The following is a 19162-nucleotide window of genomic DNA, read 5'->3' as shown; positions in this document are numbered from 1 at the left end:
ACTTCAAAAAAATCTTCACATTTAGTTGTAATGTAGTTAATGCTGTGATGCAGTTAAAAGTAGTACCGCTTATCTGAATGTGAAATGTGTACTGGCAAGTTCTACCTTACAAGCTGAGCAGACAGGGAAAGTTTTCTCAGTGTATACCATCCTGTAAGACTCATTTTGGGGGAAATGGGGGGGGGAGGAGAAGGGAAATCATCTCAGGCTTCAGTTAAATAATTAGATATTTCCTTCCTCACTCTGAATTAAAAAAAAATCCTGTAATGTAGAAAATATTAGTGAGTAGAGGAAAGTGTTTTTGAGGACATATTGCTAAGAAAAATATTGACTTAAAGCTATGTTGCAGTATTCACTTGTTGAGGTTTTCTTTTTATAAGTATTTCTTATTTACTTTTTGTATTCAAGCCATCTCTTTTAAAGATTTTTGTACTAAATAAATAGAACATTGTCATTCATTGTTTCATCCATCTTAAGCAAATAATAGATTATCAGTTTTATGGAGTTAAAAGTAAACTAAAATGTAATCTTTTTAAAACAAAAACCTGCTCACTTGCCACAGAAGAATTTTAGATGAAATGCAGCTGTTGAGCAGTTGCTTAAAATAAATTGCATACTTTAAACCCACCAAGAAGATATATGAGGATTCAAAACTGTGTCACAAATCCTAACCTACTGAGAAAGAATGCTTAATGAAAAGACTACTGTAAGTTTCACTGTACCCTCTGCAAGGGGGGTGAAATTCAGGTCAACAGGATAGGAGGCTTCCAGGACGCAGGAAACCTGAACAATCGATCACCGAGTAAACATTATTGCAGATACTTACGGAGAGTAATTGATCTTGAGCACAATAATAGGCTTTATAAAAGGATTTATATGAGTTGTAATGTGTCCTTACCCACCCTGGTATGATATATTGACAGTAATTACATGTGCATTTGTGAGTTAGTCTTTGATTACCTTAATATATTAATTTTCACTTAACTGACATTTGAAGTTTTTATCTAGACTTCTAAGATGCAAAAGTTGATTTAAAATGGGGGGGGGGGAGGAGGGGTGAGTTACTTGGATGTTCTTACAGTAACCTGTCTCAGCAAGAACAAAATACTGCGGCTTTATAATAAAAATATAGAATATTCTTATTTATGACAAAACTGAAGCTGAACTAATTGTAACCTAATAGCTTGTACTTGCCATATATTTGTTTGTAAAGCATTTGTAGAACTATGCCCATTGCCTTCGCATCTGAAAACCTCACGTTGTTTCAAAATGCAAACAAATGCTCCCACTCGCATGAGGTAGCTAAACTGTCACAGTTATAACTGGGACACATTTTTATCCTTATATAAAGACTCATGTGTTTAAAGGAATGCCATCAGCATAAAACTCAGATTTTTTGGCTGAAAATGTTTTACTGCTTGTAGTGACATGCAACATTTGAATGCTGCTGTAACTGAAATAAATTCTTTTTTTTTCTTCTTCCACCTATCATCATTTCTGGCAGTCTTTCGTAGTGCATTTGGCAGAACTTTGTATATTCATTTTACTGTTTTCCCATCTATAGCCATTAAGCTTTCGTTTTATGGTGCGGTTCTTACATACAGCAGTGCAAAAGGAGAACATTTTAAAATGTGGTTGTCTGAACCAAAGCAATTGGCAGGCTGCCCCAGAAACAGGCACAGTACTTTCCTATTTCTTACGGATTTTCTTTTGCAGTTTGCTAGCTGTTCCTGCACCTTTAAGGCGCACATCTGATTTTCGCCATAATGAATGATTTGTATCTATTCTGTTAGTGAGGGGAGGCAGGTAGCCTAATTAAAAAGTTACCATTATTTCTGTTTTTACAGCTGACAGCTGACACAGCTGTCACATAGTATATACACAGCATATATACAGTCTAGAGAAATAATTGGAAGACTTAGGGATTTTCCCCCGCCACTGCTGCTGGAGGACACAATCCCCCTCTTCCCTCAGTCCTTAAAAAGACTTTGCCTGAAGACTTTTGTCAGTTTCCAGATTGGAAACTGTATCCTTTTTAATTCCTGTGAAAAGTGGGAGTTGTTTGCTGTAGAAGGGAGTAGTAAAAACAAATTTTAGAAATGTGGTGAGTATGTATGGAGAAAATAGCCTTAATTTTGTATTTGTCAGTGAGGAGTTAAGACAGATTTGATCTTTTAAAACAGAAATAGCTGGATAACCAAATATGTTTGCAAGTTTGTGAGGGCACATCTGCTCATTAGCCATTTGGAAATAGTACATTTTAACATAATTATTTATTTTCCATGAAGATCAGAGACTGAGAATGGCATGAGCTGTGCAAGCAACTCTTATGCAAGCTTTTCACCTACCCGACTGTCATTGCACTTCTGTGTTGACAGGCAGAAAAATATTCAAGTATCTGGTGGGTTCATTTTTGTTGTATAGCCAGATTATGAAGTGAATTGAGACCACTAAGCAGTTATTAAGTTGCTTTCTTACAAAATGTCAGAAATTGCTGTAATGATAAGAAAGTATTTCAGAAAATATGCTTTCTGTAACTTTTTTTTACTTCTCATTCTTCTTGGAGGTGAAGATCATGTACATAAAATCGGAGGAACACCTAGGCCATTCTGTCTGCCCAGCTTTAAAACTTTACATGGATTTACTGCATGGCAACCCAATATGTTGCTGTCATTCCAAATGTTGCAATAATGTTTTATTCTTAACTGACAACTTGAAAAAGCTTTGCATCTCTCTGGTGTGCAATTCTTATGTTTGTTTTCTAATACAAGGCCACAACAATTTGCATTTAAAATATTATGTTTAATATTGATTAATTTTTTCCCCACATTTTACTTGATGAGTATATATTGTGAGAATGGTATGACCAGCATTTTATACTTGGCCCTACTAAGTACTTCTAGGAAACTTGATTTTTTTTTTGTTTTGTTTTTTTTTTGTTTTTTCCCCTACGGGTCATCACAGAATTTATTTTGAAATTTCTTAAACAAAGACGATGCATAACTTAACTGTAGAAGTGAGATTGCACTGCCTATTTCTTTGTTCAAAAAATTCATTGTTTATAGCCTTTTCTGAATTGTACTTTAACATACAGGCAATTTTAGGAAAAACCTGTGTCCATGTAAAATAGTTATTTAATATGAAAAATGTGTGAAACTTATTGATTTAATTGTTATAGGGAAAATATGAGACCATCAGGTTTTATGGTCTCTGAGTCTGATTTTGTATCCTGGTCCATAGGAGTAGATCTTGCTTTTCTGCAGAGCTCTCATGATTTCAGTAAGACTCTGCTTGCGTTGCAAGAGTCCAGCCATGCAGATTAAATTTCTGGAGTAGAGCCTCATTGCCCTTAAAAAGATATGAAAGTGCGCTATTACTGTAACATAGTGGTTATACCTGCACAAGAGACCGTAGACCCTAATCTTGAGTCAGTGTAGGAGTGAATTTGTGCCTAGAGAGCGGATAGGGTGTTCTTGCATTTTCCCTCTTGTGCTCTCTTTTTTTATTTTGAATTTGAGATGTTCTGGAATAGAATTGAGGCTTTAGAGAAGATTTAGAAAGTCAGCTTTCCTGCACTTATGACTGTAGGAACTGCATCCTTCAAACTGTTTAACTGTTTGTTAGTTGATCTTCACCCTTCAGCATAGCAACCATTAGACCTAGTCAGGAAAGCACTTAAATGCCTGTGTAACTTTATGCATGTGAATAGTTTTGCTAGTTCCAGTGGGAATTCCACTATACATTTGTGCTGAAGTGCTTTGCTAGATCAGGGGCTACATCGCTGCTGGAAGCTTCACAGGGCTATGATGACACTTTCAACCTAGCTATTATAAAAATAAGGTTCTGAATTTTACTTTTTAATGAAGGTTCTCGAGAAAAAGTTATGTTTGGAAATTTCCTGTACTAGCCTATCAACATGGTTGTTTATTTTTAAAAGGTGTAGTGAAAAGGGATGTGGACACAGAAAAATATTTCCGCTCTAATTGTCTAAAATATAATTTCTGAAATATATTTTATATTACAGAACCTACTGAATTGAATTGAACCACTGAATTGTACCTATGTAGAGACTTGCATATTTTCAGAATAAATAACTATATAGAGCTCTCTCTTGTTTTGGATCAGCATTACTTTCATTGATACTTTGTTCTATTTTCGTTTGAGCATAGACTTTCCTACATTTAAAGGTGACCGGTTATCTGTACCACTAGTGTTTCAAATTGTAATTAATACGTATGATTGTTACAGGAAAGCATTTCTGTTGTAAGCTGTAGCACTTGCACTGATTAACCTTTTGTGATTCTGACAAGAAGGCATATGTGAGAGCCTCTGAGTTCAGAACTCCTCTGTTAGAGAAGCAGGCAGATCGGATGTCACCGCGATAGTGCTTTCGGAGGCTAGCTAGCAAACTGCCATCGTCAGCATACGGTCAAACGGATAATAAAGGATATGAAGTCTTGCATGACCGAGCAGTGAACTTCATGCTAACTGTGCATTTAGCAGAGCAAATCTTTAAAGTGCAATCTTTGGTGCTGTATTCAATAGATAAGTTTTGCCATTGTGGTTTGAGGCCCCTAGTAAATAGGTAGGCATTAGATCTACTGTTTTGGCCTCAAGTATCAATATTTAGTAAAGTTCTTTTCCCAAATGATGTGAAATTAGTATTTAACAACCTGCAGTAGTGGCCATTTAAATTAGGCATGTAAAATTTTTGTATTTATATGAGCTATTGACTATTGGAGATGCTTACAGTTTTTCTAGTTTAAATATTGTGTATGTATTGTTGACCAAATCACCTTATGTATGTACCTGTTTACTCCTGTCTATTCTTCTTCTACCCTCTCTTGATATCTTTATTATTACTTTTTTTTTTTTTAATAAATTTTAGGAAATGCCTCTTGGAATATTGTAAAAGCCAACTGTAAGGCTGCTTCTGGAGAAGGGCCACAGTTTTCTCCTGTCCAACCCCACTCATTCTCACACAAGTTCGCAAAGCAGGAAAAGCAGCCAGGAGCGGCCCTTCAAAACCTCTGGCAACTGGCATCTTGGAGATCCCTTCCCACCCCAATGCTTTGACCTTTGTGCTTTTCCTCCTCCTGTCAGCTTATTAGAATCAGTTTGTCCATACATTATCTCTGTTGTTTACGTGCTGTTGGTCCAGCTTTTCCTATTCTTGCTTCTGTAAAAGGAACCTTGATAAATATGACTATGATAAATAGCTTGTAGCCCTTTCCCTTGCCTTTTGTCTGTCTTCATCTGCTTGACTTGTAATTTTTTTGGCACAGGTACCAGTTATTTCTTTAGTGTTGTATAATGGTATAATGCCAATAAAGTAACTGTGGGTCCCTGGTTGGGCCTCAGAAAACTCATGGAACATTAGTAGTAATGGTGTTACATTGTAACTATTTACCTAATTTATCAGAAAAAAACCTCACTCAATTTTAAAAATATTCTCCAAGTTTATATTGTGCTAATCTTAGCAGAGTCACCACAAGGGAAAATGTGTTTTGTAGCTCATGGCAGAACTTAAATCAGAAATATGTTCCAGGTTTGTGGAAAATACTGTAAAGGGAAGGTTAGTGTCATAACTCTTAACACAAGCCTGATTATCTAGAATGCTAAACAACTTTAATGGCGGATGTAAGGGCTGTCTCAATCCTGAAGAATCTTCTGTAAACAGGGAGTCCTTTGACTGTTTTAAGACTGCCACTGGAGTTGCTAAACTGCCCTTTTGTTGTCACAGGGAATATAGTTAAGGAAAAGATAGCTGGAGTTTTTCTGTATCAGTGAACTCCACTGACCAAGATTTATCTTGGGATGAACCAGACAAACACACTCACCCTTGGCAAATGTATATTTATATTATGTTTCTGGCATCTCTGGAGAATCTGTTGACTTTCTAATTTCAATGTCAGCCTACTGAATCCCACCTGCTTGATAATCTGTTCAGGCTTTTTAGAGTGACTTTGTTTTCCTATAGGAAAGTTGCTTACTATGTTACAGCCTCAGTGTCTGATTCTGTGCAATATTATCAGGAAGTGCTAAAACTCATTAGAAGGAATATTATTCTGATAACCTCTACATTTTACCTCTCTGAATTATGTTAGCCTTGCATATAATAACCTGTCTTTTTGGAAAGACCTTTGGTTTTGAGTATTAAGAGTGCCTCCCTGTATTGGTATTCTTTGTCAGAGTTTTCTTCACTATGTAGAATGAATGTACTAAGAAGTGCTAAATCAAACAACGTGTCCTTTCTGTGCATTCAAGCTTGTGAGAAAACGAGTTCATAAATGCAAGGATAGAACTTTTTGTTTCAGTGTAAGTGGGAGGAAGCACACTTGGAAATGTTGGGGCAAGTTGAAGAATGTAACCAAGTATCTGCAAAATTAGACCAAGGGTTGAGACTTTGCAAATAAGTATTTGTTCTGACATTTCAGTAAGTGAAGAAGCTAACAGTAAAGGTGGGCTTCAAAAATTCAGTCCTGGCTCAGGCATAGAGATTAAAAAGGCTAAATGTTCTTTCCACGTGCTGTTAATGGCATCAGAAATGTTGGAACTGGCTTTGTTTTTTCTGAACTTGGTTATAACCAAATAGGTTGCAAATTGATTTGTTTTAGTATGGAGTTTAGATTAAAAGAAGGTAAGATTACTGGGTACCCATCACCGATTTTCAAAGACCTAATATCTAGACTCCTTCTGGCACTCTATAAATAAATAAATAAATAATGTTGTTACAGGTCTGTGATTTAAGGTTAAGGGATATTTCAGAATTCAATTTTAGATGTTACATATGCATTTTTCTGTGGATTCAAGTGTGAAATTTACTGTCTATAATTCTGTATGTTCTCCCTGTATACTGAGGAAGTGAATGTCATGGTTACAGTATGAAATCTCCTTGGGTCTTTGCTTGAATTACTTTTAAAAAAATGAAAAAAAAGGTTAATATACACTTCATCTCATAGGTCTAAAAATGGGGAAAGATTCCTATTATGTTATTGATAACTTCATGCTGTTATCCTTTTTTCTTCCCCTAGTCAAAAAATAGATTAAATATGTAGAATACTGAAAAAAATAGAAAAAATAATGATATAATTCTGCTTTTCAGATAAAAATATAGTTGTTTCCTAATTCTGTTTTTCAGTTTCCATCGCTAGACGCGTACAAGACCCATTAGCTGAACTAGTGAAAATTGAGCCCAAACACATAGGAGTTGGAATGTACCAGGTAAGGTAATGCGTATCATTTAATGTAAGTAATCTATCATGATACAGAGCAACACCAAAACACCTCTTTAAGTGTCCACTAGTTTTGACATCTTTAAAAAGTTTGTATAGAGTTAGTAGAATGGTAATAAACATTTGTAAGTCGTAGAGTGGCTCTTTTTTAATCTCTGATTTTAGCAATTGTTACTGAGAATCTGAGATGTCTGTAACCAGATTTATGGTCTATTTAAAACATCAGCTCAGACAGGTAACCTGATCTGTAAAGCCTTCTCTTTTTTTGCATGATTACAGCAATGGGATTTTAGCTCTTTGTGTAAAATACAATGAGATACTGATCCTCCATTTAGAAGCCATTAATTTGTGTTATTAGGTGCATTCCTTCTTATCTTTGTAGTAAAAACATTGGTTTTGACATTTTTCATTTACTAAAGCTGAATTGGAAAATGTTTGACTATTCTCAGTTTTGTGCATTTTTGTAGGTTATTTTTGAGGGATGAAATTTATTTTCAAAGTGTCTTTACAAAGTGAGTGGCATTGAGAAGTGATACAAAAATTGTTGCTTTATAGCATATTGGCATCAGTTCAGGAAAGCACTTATACATGTGCTCAAGTCCCACAGAACAGAGAAGTGCAAAACAGAAAATGCAGTATGTGCTTTCCTCCATATTTTCAAGACGATAGCCTATAAGTTAGATTTGAACAGATGGAACAGAAGTTCTGAGGTAGTGTGGAGCGTTCAGGTGAGCTCCTGAGAGTCAATGGAATAGAATGCAGTTGAGAAACTACAATGGTTTTACTGCCACTGCTAAAGGCAGTGTGATAAAGACAAAAAAAATGTGTATATGTTGTTGGGGGAAGTTGCTGCAAGCTTCTGTTTTCAAAGAAATGGAAATATCCTGGATTACTTTTAAAGAACCTAGGTCAACATTTTTGTTGGTGAAGGTTAACACTCAGTGCTGTTTTTGCAAGGTGTACTTGTATTACCACAGACTAGAAAATGTACTCATGTTTCTTGCTCACTGTTGAGCCAGTCAAGAAAGTAACTAATATGATTATTGTTTCAGTGCAAAATATACCATAGCTTTTGAGGATAATTAGATTGAAAGGCTGAAATATTGTAGACTTCTGTAATGAATGCATCCAGAACGTGACAAAAATGTGCTCTACTGACAGCTGCTGCAAACCAAGGAGATCTAACAGAAGATTCAGTCTGAAGCATAGCTGGTTCCATTACTCATGGAAACCAACTGCTTTTATTTATAAAGGCAGCAACAAGAACAACAAAGTGATACAAACTTTTGTTTGTCTGTCTTTTAATGAAAAAAGTTAAAAAAAAAAAATCATGAAATGCTGTATCTTAATAGCAGCCCTTTAAGTAGAAGTTGTTGGATTGTTTTTTTAAAGAAAAATATCAGTTTCAAAATGTTGTAGATTTGTAGGTCTCAGGAACTTGCATTTCTGTGGCTAAAAGGTACTGATTTAGATGCATGCTGTCTACTGTTGCCCACATGCATCTTGTACTATTGAACATCTCAAGCAAAGAGTTGGTGTATGGTTTGGGGAGGAAGACATTTATGAATTTATAATAAATAGAAAGGAGCTGTTCATTACTGCCTCAGTGGATTGAGCCAGCTTGATTTACTTTGTACTGAAATGGAGCAGGTAAGCACCATCTTCCTGGCCCTTGCACTGAAACTCCTTGATCTGCTAAAGGTGTTTTGCAAGTGAATGTCCAACTACATTATTTGTTCATGTCCAAACTGGTTATATTAAAAGTTTGAGGGAAAGAATTCCTAAAAGCCTGTTAAAGGTAGACCTCAAAACTTGTTCACCCCCAGCAATCTGCACTTTTAAGTCTCATCATGGTTTGGATAATCCTTTTAGATAGATTTACCTCCTGTCAGAAGTTTTAAATATCACCCCAGTAGCTATAAGATGCTTATTCAATGATGTAAAGATTTCTGAGGTACTAGAGTTTTATGTGACATTCTTGATAGCAAATTTGCACTCTTGAAAGCAAAGTCAAAAGTTCTGCTGCCCTTTGGACATTAGAGCCCTCTCTTAGCAGAGGAGGGGAAAGGAGGAGAAGAGGAATTAAGCTATTATGACTTGCCTCCCTTTAGGGAGAAGAGTTACTTGTTTATATCTCAGAAGCTAGGCATGGAAAAAAGCTGTTGTATCGTATAGTGAGTCCTAGAGTAATTGCTGATCTAAATCCCTCAGATAAAGGGTATATCAGGTATAAAATTTGATATTATCCAAAGCAATTTTAAAAGTTATAATATACGTTCTTTAATTTATAACCTAATTACTGGCAGTAGTTTTTTATTAACTTCTGGAATGAAATAAAAAATGTGCAGTCTAGATCAAATGTAACAGGCTTTTCACAGAAAATTTTACTTTTCTGTACTTTTTAGCCTTTTAGTTACCTTTTAGCCTGCTGTAACTATAAACTGTTATATATGACCTCTCTCTAAACACCCTGAAATTGATATTTAGGAATTTGACAAATCCAGATTTTAGTATACTTGTCCTGGAGGACAGACAATGATTAGTTCTGCACCCGGCTTCTGACTCCTGAGGCAGAGGTTGCATATTGCTGCTGCTAAGTGGAAGTTTTATAGCAGAAGCACAATTGTGATTTCTGCAGGGATGGTCTCACACTTGCTGTATGTTGTTCTAAGTGCAGACTCCCTGAAAGGAGTGGTCCTGCCTTTTCTGCTACTCCTTTCCAAGTGTCCTTGATCTTCTCCTGTGCTTTCAGTAACTACCTGATGACCTGGCTGCGGTAAGGGAGGGGCAGGAATGCATAGGCTGGAGGAGGAAAAGAGGTGGACCACTGCTTGCACCATTGCCTGAGTATGGATTGACTTGAGACATGGCCTCTCCCTCAATTTAAGATAGTCAGAGAAGTCCCAGGCTTCTCTAGAGTTTGAAAGGCAATAGCACCAAGAGACTTTTTTTTTCCTGTGTGTTTCCTCTCTAAGCTCAAAGTGAGACACTAGCTAAGCAGAACCCACCTGAAGTGTGGTTCCATGGAGTGTGTGTGTGCCTGTGTGCATCTCAAGGCTACTGTGAGAAGGGACTGAGTCTTCTGCAATCACTGGTGCCATGGTATTTTGGATTCCTCTATATGGCCTCTTGGAGCTATTAGTATCCCATCACATGCCTCTTAGTGAGAATACTGGTGTTTTCTTCCTGGCACATATTGCTAGGTTTCCAAGTAAATCTGCTCAGTTGTTTTATGGACACATCAATAAAAGTTTCCAGGCGGCAAGAGACCTCTGAAAATTGAGTCCTGTCGATTGTGATTTATATTTATTTATTTAAGATGACAAAAAGTTTGAAGTTGTACTTAACCACCTGCTTTATTTTAATTTCAAGTTATGATTTTGAGTTTGTACACTACCAAGAAAATCTGTTTTAACAGAGACAAACAGGCCCCAAGTGTCTGAGCAGGTACCTTCTTGAACAAAGAGAAACACCAATCTGATTTATTAGGGCCTCTCTCAGACCAAAATTCCAGTTGTCTGAAGGTCCTTGTCTTCCTTCAGCTTTATCTCATTAGGAAAATTGTTCTTTCCTCCCAGATAGGAACGTAGCCAAAATTAATTTATCACCTTCAGGCCATACTAGTATGATTTCTACTGTAGTTGAACACAAAGATGATACCCAAATTCTGCCTGATACATTTGCTTTGTCACCTCCCAATGCCAATTCAAAGCTAAATTCCCATCAGGGAAATAGTGGCTCAAGACTTTATTACACTGAAAACTGAATTTTGGCAGATAAATCACCACTGCAACTCTGATACTTTTGAATGATGCAGTTAAGTGCTAAGAACAAAGCTGTTTCACAAAGATTGTGGCTATAGCATAGTTTTCCAGAGCAAATAAAATAATAAAAAGAAAGAACAGTCCTAATGGAAAGAAAAATTCCTTCCTCTCAAACAAACCGACCTCCTACTTCTGATTTGAGAATAAACCAGTGCAAGAATACATTTTTTTGTCCACTAGTCTCTATCAAAGAGGAAAAAACATAAAGGGGGAAATAAATTAATAAAATTTTTAAAAGTCCAACCTGAATCCATATTTTAAGGCAGAGAAGTAAGAAGGAAGTGATAACGAATATGTGAAGTTTGCTTGATTCTTCACTGTTGATTTAACGAGTAAAATCTTCACACACTAGAAAAATGGATACATCTAAATAGGCAAAATACACTTCGTGTAGTGGAGCTGAAGTTCACCTGTAATCTGGGAATATATTCATGTCGTATGTTGAAGAATCAGAATTTTTAACAAGTCACGTCTAAGAATAAAAAAGTGTGTGCCATGCCTGACCTTAAGAAAGCAACATCCTGTATGGTGATTATAGTTTCAAGAGTGCAAAGATATTTTCATGATCTGTTTTTGTATAACATGTGCAATTTTCTAACCTCTGAAATGGGAGGATGCTTGAGTCCAGATATAGCTGAAACATTTTGAACAAATGAAATTTGGGAAAAATACTCTTAAATGGAGGTTCTTTCAGGGAAACCAGTTGAGCTAATTCCTGTTCTAGTTTCTGTATATTGCTGGAGGATCCTGATTAAAGGAGAGTTTCATCAAGCATAATTAGCATGCCAGAATGCCTCAGAGTTTAAAATTTGGAAATGCCTTTCTCATCTTTTTCCTCTCCATCTTCCTCTGGCTAAATATACCAGGTTTGCATTTGATTTAGCACTTTAGCACCTTTTATCATTTCAGATGAAATTTGATGTGCCTTTTAGGTTTTAATGATATTTTCCCAACTAGTTGGATGTATTTTCTTAAATGTCAGTGCAACCTAAAGGAACAGTGTTTTAATTGGAGTTGCCTCGTCCTTGGTGGGAACAGTTATGTCTTGATTACTGCACTGTAGATATGAACCAGTTTAAAACCTAAAGCCAGCTAGTGAATAGTGAGCTTCCTCACTCAACTAACATCTCAATTCTTAAGGAAACGAGGGAGTTCTCCTCCTTTATCCTGGAAGGCCACGTAGAACGCTTTCTCTCACATTACCATCTTGTTGCAGTCGGACCCTAGCGATTCAGAAGGCAGCTGTCATTGCAGGCCGTCGCTGTGTTTGTCTTCCAGTCCCTGCCCAGTTGCTAGAGTGTGCTCATGCTGATGCGGGGGAACTGAATGGGCAGTGCTGGAAGAATATTACTGTCCTTTCCTGCATAAGGCTGAGGATGCATAGAGCCACTTTATTTTGTTTCATTCTTTGATCTTCCCCTTCCTCAAAAGATGTGGCTGTCAAGTCTCTCTAAATCTCCAGTGGGGGTCTATAGTAACAGGGTGTGTGTTAGAAAATTGTTAATCTCATATATGACAATAATACTTCAGATTTTATTGTTATTCTGCACTCCCATCATGAAAATTTACTTGAGGTAGCTGATTGTATATTTAACTCTTTAAGATTTACTAATTTTAGAAATATTTGAGAGGTAAACAATAACAATTTTAGAAAATCAGGGATCAAAAGGATTTCAAGGGTGCATGTAAATCCAAGAGTAAGATCAAATACACTTTGGTCAGCCTGGAAAATCTGTGGACTGAACAAGTCTATGCATTATTTCCATTTGTTGTCTTTCCCTCAGGAAAAGCAAACTTGTACCTTTTGCTGCACATGCTTGCCTACCTGCTGTTAGAAAAGAGGTAATCTGTTAAGCCTTTCTGAGGCTTAATAACCTATATTATTAGATTTCTTTACTCTCTAGCCCTTTTTTTGGGGCAAATTAAGCTGTTGTATAGTTTCTCTACCAGTGGAAACTATTGAAAATTAATGTTAATACAGGAAGCTGCTAGCAAAAATTTGAGTTCTTGGTGAGTATAAACAAGAGTCTTTATAATCTTAGCATTGACCATCACAAAGAATTGACGTGCAGTTTAAGAAGAGTTTTGTCCTCATTTTGCATTAAAATACATGTACAATTTTTAGTGATGAAATATAAGAGATTTGGATCTTTCTCAGTATCTAACTTTAGTCATATATCCTTTGCTTGGTATGTTTTTATTTAATAAGATGGAGCAAAGTCATTTTTTATTGAATAACATGGAGCTGACTTCAGTCTGAAATACTCATTTTTCATCGAGTACTTAAGAGCTTTATTTCACTTCTGTATTTTTGATTAATTAATCCGTAGGGTATATGAATAGTTAGGTATATTACTTGGATAGCATAGGAGAATTGCTCATATATAGTGTGAGGATATGATGACATACAATGTGCAAGAGAGTGTTTTTTAAAATCTCCAAAGTGTGATTGTCAATACAAAACTAAAGTCAAGCTTGTTTTATTAAGTTCATTGAAACAAATCTGTATTGGTTTGCAGCGTGTATTTTTGTGATTAGGAAAATGGGATAGCTTATTTATTAGGTGAGCAGTGCTTTATATTGTGTGATTCATGTAGCTTCTGTGGAAACTCAGTTCAGCAGGATGTTGGTCAGTGGTCAGAACTGTAGATTTCAGGCTTCAACATGGAGTTGGGCAGCCTGTCTACAAAATGCTTCAGCATTCCTTCTGAATTAGTACACTGAATATATACATACAGCCAGGCATAGAACTGAATCTCCTATGATATAATTACAGGTCTGTGAGCTTGCTTATGAGTTCCTGTACTTTAATTGAAATAGCTGGCTAAAGAGATAGTGGTTTTGTTTAAACACTAGATGTCTAAGGATACCAATGTACCAGTTTTATGTTGGATTGTTGGATTCAGATCCCTTATTAAAGGACATACATGCTTCTCTTCTGGCAGTATGTGGCAGCTGGGTACTCACAGATGTATCTTAAGTGGAAAAAACTTAAGAAATATTCTTATGAACTGGAGTGTGGCTGAAACTCTATGGTATCATGAGAGAGACTGACTATTCTGATATTAAAGAAATTCCTAAAGAAAATAGACCAAAGGCTATGTTGCCACTAATGTCAATAGAATTTGTGTTAGTAACTGGACAAATTCTGGGCTTCTTCTGTATTTGGTCCCATCCCTGAATGAGCTCACTAAGACTTGAGAGCACAAGGGCATGTGGGATAGTATTTCACAAGAGTGCTCTTAGCTCTGCTTCTCAGCAAAGGCAACTTAAATCTATCCTGTGAACCTGCAGTCTCCTCCCTTTTTGAGGGATGAGGTGTGTGGAGGCTTTGTCTATAAAATATTGCTGAAGGCAAGGGAAAAAACCCTGAGTCCTGCCTGTAGGGCAAAGATGTGTGAAGTGAGTAGACGGACAGACTGGTGAATACATTTATGCGTTATTCAGGAATTCTAACACCCAGCAAATTATGGAATCCTATTGCTAGGATTAGTTATCCAGTCTGTAGTTATGTTTTGCAGGCCATCAATTTGCTGGCTGAAGTTTCTCTTAATTATAGTGTAGTAGTGGGAAGGTATTAGCTCTGTGAGGAAAATCATACATATTTCTGCCCAACATGTTTTAGGGTGAATTATGTGATTTTTCTTTTGAAAAGTAAAGGCCTGTGAATCGAGCCATCTACCAGTTATGGACAAGAAAATCTTTAAGACAGCTATGTCAGGAAGAGCTAGTGACTTCTTAAAATGTTTTTTGGATGCTTCCACATCCCCGACTCCAATGAAATAGGTGTGCAAAACTTTAAAGAAAAAAAAATCCTTTCTAAACAAGTTACACTTCTGGCAGATTTGCATAATTAAATCAATCTTCAGCAACAGTTTTGCTGGTTGCCAGTGCTGGTTTGCATCCTGTAACAGCAGAGTCTCTACAGTGATGTCTACCTATTCCCTGGCTAGCAAAGAGAAATCAGTGGTTCCAGCAGCAACAGCATAATTAAACCTCTGCTAGTTGTTATGGCAGATTATAACAGAAGAAAAGAATATTGAAAGAAGGTAACTGTTCTGTTGTTAATGTTTTAATGTGTTTATAAAGTTAATATACTATGCATCTTTACTGGCATTTCCATGGAGACATACTAGCTCCGTGGGGTGAGATACTGTCCCTTTAAGGAAATGAAGGAAAATCGTGCATGTGTGTTTACAAGGAGTACATGAGCGCAGCAGTATCATTGCATCTGCACATGTCACTCATGAAACTGCCAATGGACTGCATCTATTTTCACTGCTGTCACAAAAAATGCATAGTAGAGAGCATTTGAAAACTGTCAGAGATGTTCCTTTGTAAGCAACCTGAGCTACAGGTAAATTTTAGACATTAATGCTGATATTGCCCCTCTTGCATTGCTGATTTTTCTTAGACAGTTTGTGTCTGTATATGTGTGTTCTTATGGAGCTTCTGCGATTTTAACAAAATTGGGAATGTTTTGGGAAAAGAGTTGAAACACTGAGATGGAATAATCTAACTCTAGCCTGTTGATAGAAGACAGCTGTTTAACAGACTTTCCCTCACTCATCAGTTCGTTTCTGATTGTTTAATTCCCAGGTCTGTCGGTAGAAGTTTTTTGTCACCATATGAAAATATATTTGGTGAAAACTTTGTTGTGTGCCTTACATTTTAATTAGATTAAAATTATACATGCTGTAGTTCACAAGAAATAGGTGTAAAGGTTTTTTATTTCTAGGTTGCTACAAAAGAATCATATAGGATTCCCGAGTAGAAATTCTTCAGGTGTGGTGTACCCTCTGTGCAAGCCTGTTAAATATTACAGTTTGATCTGCCTTTCCATAAACGTACTTGGGCAAAACTAGTTCAAACACAGGCTGGATTAGTTATGATCCAACAGGGTGGATTTAAATTCTTGCAAGACACCATTCTGATGTGGAAACCAAGTGACAAGAGGAACAAAATGTGAGTTGCAAAGCTGTGAGCTTGCAAACTGATTTGGCGTGGCTCTTCTGTACATCAGATTGGAAACATTTAATTGGCTAAAAGCTGAAACAAAAAATAGGATGATGAAGTTTATCTTCTCAAAAGTACGTTCCTAAATGCACGAGATGCTGTTAGATTTCTGGTTTGTGTTTAAAGCCTTAGATAAAACTATAATTTTAGCCATAGAAAAAATGTTCAACCTCTTTCCTCAAGATTTAATTTAAATTTTCTTAACTTGAAGTTTAAATTTTTGAAACATGTTTTTTTAAATTAGTACAATAATTTGCAGCTCTCTGGCAGCTCTTCATCCTTGGCATTTATCTGTAGCCATGATGTGATATTTGTGTTTGTAGAACTTGCTTTTCAAGCCCAAACATTTATCTTCATGTGAAGTAATTTAATCCTTAAGGCACTGTGTTAGGATTTGTAGTCAGATTTTAATGTAAATATTATAATCATAAAATTGATTAAATTAAAAAAAAACATCTCAAGTGTCCAAAGTCAGGTAAAAGTGGCAGCTAAGATGTGAATAACTTGCTTTGAATATGTGTGGCCATTTTAAACGTTATGGATGTGAATATTATTTGTTAGTGGAATTCCTTAGTTACTGTTTGCTGCACAGCAATCATGTTGCATCTTTTGTTTTGGTTTCATATATTAACTATATATTCATTTGATTCATAAGGAAAAATGCTAATGCTATGATACTTAACTTTGATTTGAATTTAGTTCCTAGTACAGCAGCTGTGGATTCGATATCTGAAAAATCTGAAATCAACAATAAATTCATACGCACTCTCAGAAGGAGACCAAAAATGGCATGTCTTGTACTGAAATGCATAAAATACTTTTCTCTTATCTAGCTGAGAAAGCAAATTATGGAATGCTGCAATAATTGGTTCATAGGCTCATTTAGCTGTGGATTTATTTTTACGTAACTTTAATTAGATGATGTGAGTGACTGATAAAAATATGTTTAAGTTGTAGTGCAGTGTTAGTATACATATTTGTTTATAATACTAGATCTGTGATCAAATTTTTCCTCTCTGCTGAAAATTAAGGTGAATGTAAATCAATGTTATAGTTCCTCATACTAATCCTTTAACTTAAGGTTATTTGTCATTCAGGAGATATCACTGAAATTTGTGGTTTCTTTTCACTATTAGAGATATACGATGAAAGACTTCTGTAATGTTTTGTGATTTGTTGCATTTTGGATTTTATCTGGCTAATAACACTTTTTTTTTTTTTTAACAAACAATTTTGAAAAAAGCATCATTTTAGAAAGCAAAATCATGTTTCACTAGACAACGATTAATATGTGTGACCTTTATTTTTGGATCAGAAACATAAATATACACTTTTTTCTGTGTCAGTCATTGTCTAAGATTTCATCTTTGTTCTGCTTTCCATTACATACCATGAATTATATGAAATTAATTTAATCGCTACTCCAAACAGAAATTAAATGTGCCCTAATCCAGAGTTACGTTGTTTGCTTTTACAACTGTAAGTCATAAGTAATTAATTTTCCTTGGAAAATTAATTCACTTACCATTCCCAGTAGCATCATATGTTGACACAGGGTTATAGATAGTTTAATATTTTTGTTCAGCATGTTGGCCTCAACTTTGGAAGACCTTAAATCAAAACAAATTCAAATTTATTCAACTGTATATAATTCAGGGTTATTTAAAGTGAATGTTGTCTTTATTGCTGTCAACCTGCTGACGACGATGATTCTAAAATTATATTCAGTCTTCTAAAACCTGAAGTCTGTGGACAGAGGTGTGTGTGTTTTTTTGTTTTTCTGTTTTTTTTTAATTCACTGTCTCAGTTCAGACATTTGAATAACATATCTACTGGAATGCTATCAGTAGTAGAAAAACTTAGCTCCTCAAAGATCTTGATACCTGCATATTACAAGGCCTGTTTTCTGCATTTTAACACGCAGCATTCGGTAAGAAGGGAGGGTGCCTGACAACGTGCCGACATTGAAGCAGAGTGCAGACAGTGGTGGGGGCCTGCTGCGCAGAGCTGACTGTCCTGCAGGAATGGCACTGAGGACTAGCGTAGGCCCAAAGTCTTCTGGAATGAGAGAGGCAGCTTTTAAGTTTAATTGTCTAAGTTTACCAGAAGTCCTAGAAGTTCTTTTTCTCCCCCTCCTTTTTCTTTTTTCTTTTTTTGTATAGCTCCATAAAACACGGTGTTTATTACTTGGGTTTATTTTTATTTATTTAAGTCTCCCGGGTGAAATGCCAGTGACGGCAGTGTTGCAGTTCAAACAAGCAAGGCTTATTTTATAAATGTCCCTTTGTGGATTGGTGGCTGCATTTTTCATGAATGCAGGGGGTCAGTATCAATTGCATTCAATTTAGAATTTGAAGAGTGGGAAGTGGGAATTGATATTTAATTCCAGTGTAAAGGCACTGCTACATCAAGAATAAAAATATTATTGCTTTAGCAATCAAAAGAAGAAAATAAACTAGGAGGACATTGATAATATACAGTAGAATGGCAGACTGCTATAAAATAGAATAGGAGATGGAAGACAGAAGAAAATATTTTACTTCAAATGCTATTTTTTCACCAAAATCAGTTTTATCAAGGCTAATATTCAGTTTTGCAAGCAGTACAGAATGCACAGAAAAGAACGCTGTTAATGGAATTAGGTCCTACTACTAGCCTAAGTAAAAGTAAATTCATCCGTACAAAGCAAAAGTGTATATATAAATATTATCACACATCTGTTACACATATAAAGTGTATGCAGCATCAGTGAATGTGTTGACAGAGCTCTCCATTAATTTCTCTATCTGTCATTTTCAAACTCAATTATATTGAGTTTCCTAATTCTACATAAGATATTTAAAGCAAATGTGTTGATCCGTTAATTTAAGAGGTCTTACTAAAGTATTGCCTGCTGTTTTATTATTATTGTTTAATTAGTTTCAAAAGGCTTCACTATGATATTTAGAGATAAAATCTTTATATCGTGAGCTGAATTTGGCCATTTACTTCTTGTTGACAGTACCGTATATTACCCAAGTTATGTCCTACCTGTTGCACTGGGCTTCTCATCTTTGTGTTTGCTACCTGGTTGGCAGCTTTAAGAAA

At 35.9% G+C, this 19162-nt stretch overlaps 1 protein-coding gene across 3 annotated transcripts in view; it reads left to right on the top strand.

Moving 5' to 3' along the window:
* The window catches only part of SRBD1 (S1 RNA binding domain 1), a 137860-nt gene that overhangs the window by 79914 nt on the left and 38784 nt on the right, over positions 1-19162 (top strand). For all 3 annotated transcript variants that reach the window (XM_062571923.1, XM_062571922.1, XM_062571921.1), the window contains one exon: positions 7142-7224. In XM_062571923.1, coding sequence (XP_062427907.1) covers positions 7142-7224 — 83 coding nt within the window. The remainder of the gene's footprint in view (positions 1-7141; positions 7225-19162) is intronic.

Source organism: Rhea pennata, chromosome 3 (genome assembly GCF_028389875.1).
Source record: "Rhea pennata isolate bPtePen1 chromosome 3, bPtePen1.pri, whole genome shotgun sequence".
NCBI lineage: Eukaryota > Metazoa > Chordata > Aves > Rheiformes > Rheidae > Rhea > Rhea pennata.
This window is presented reverse-complemented; position numbering and strand designations above follow the sequence as displayed.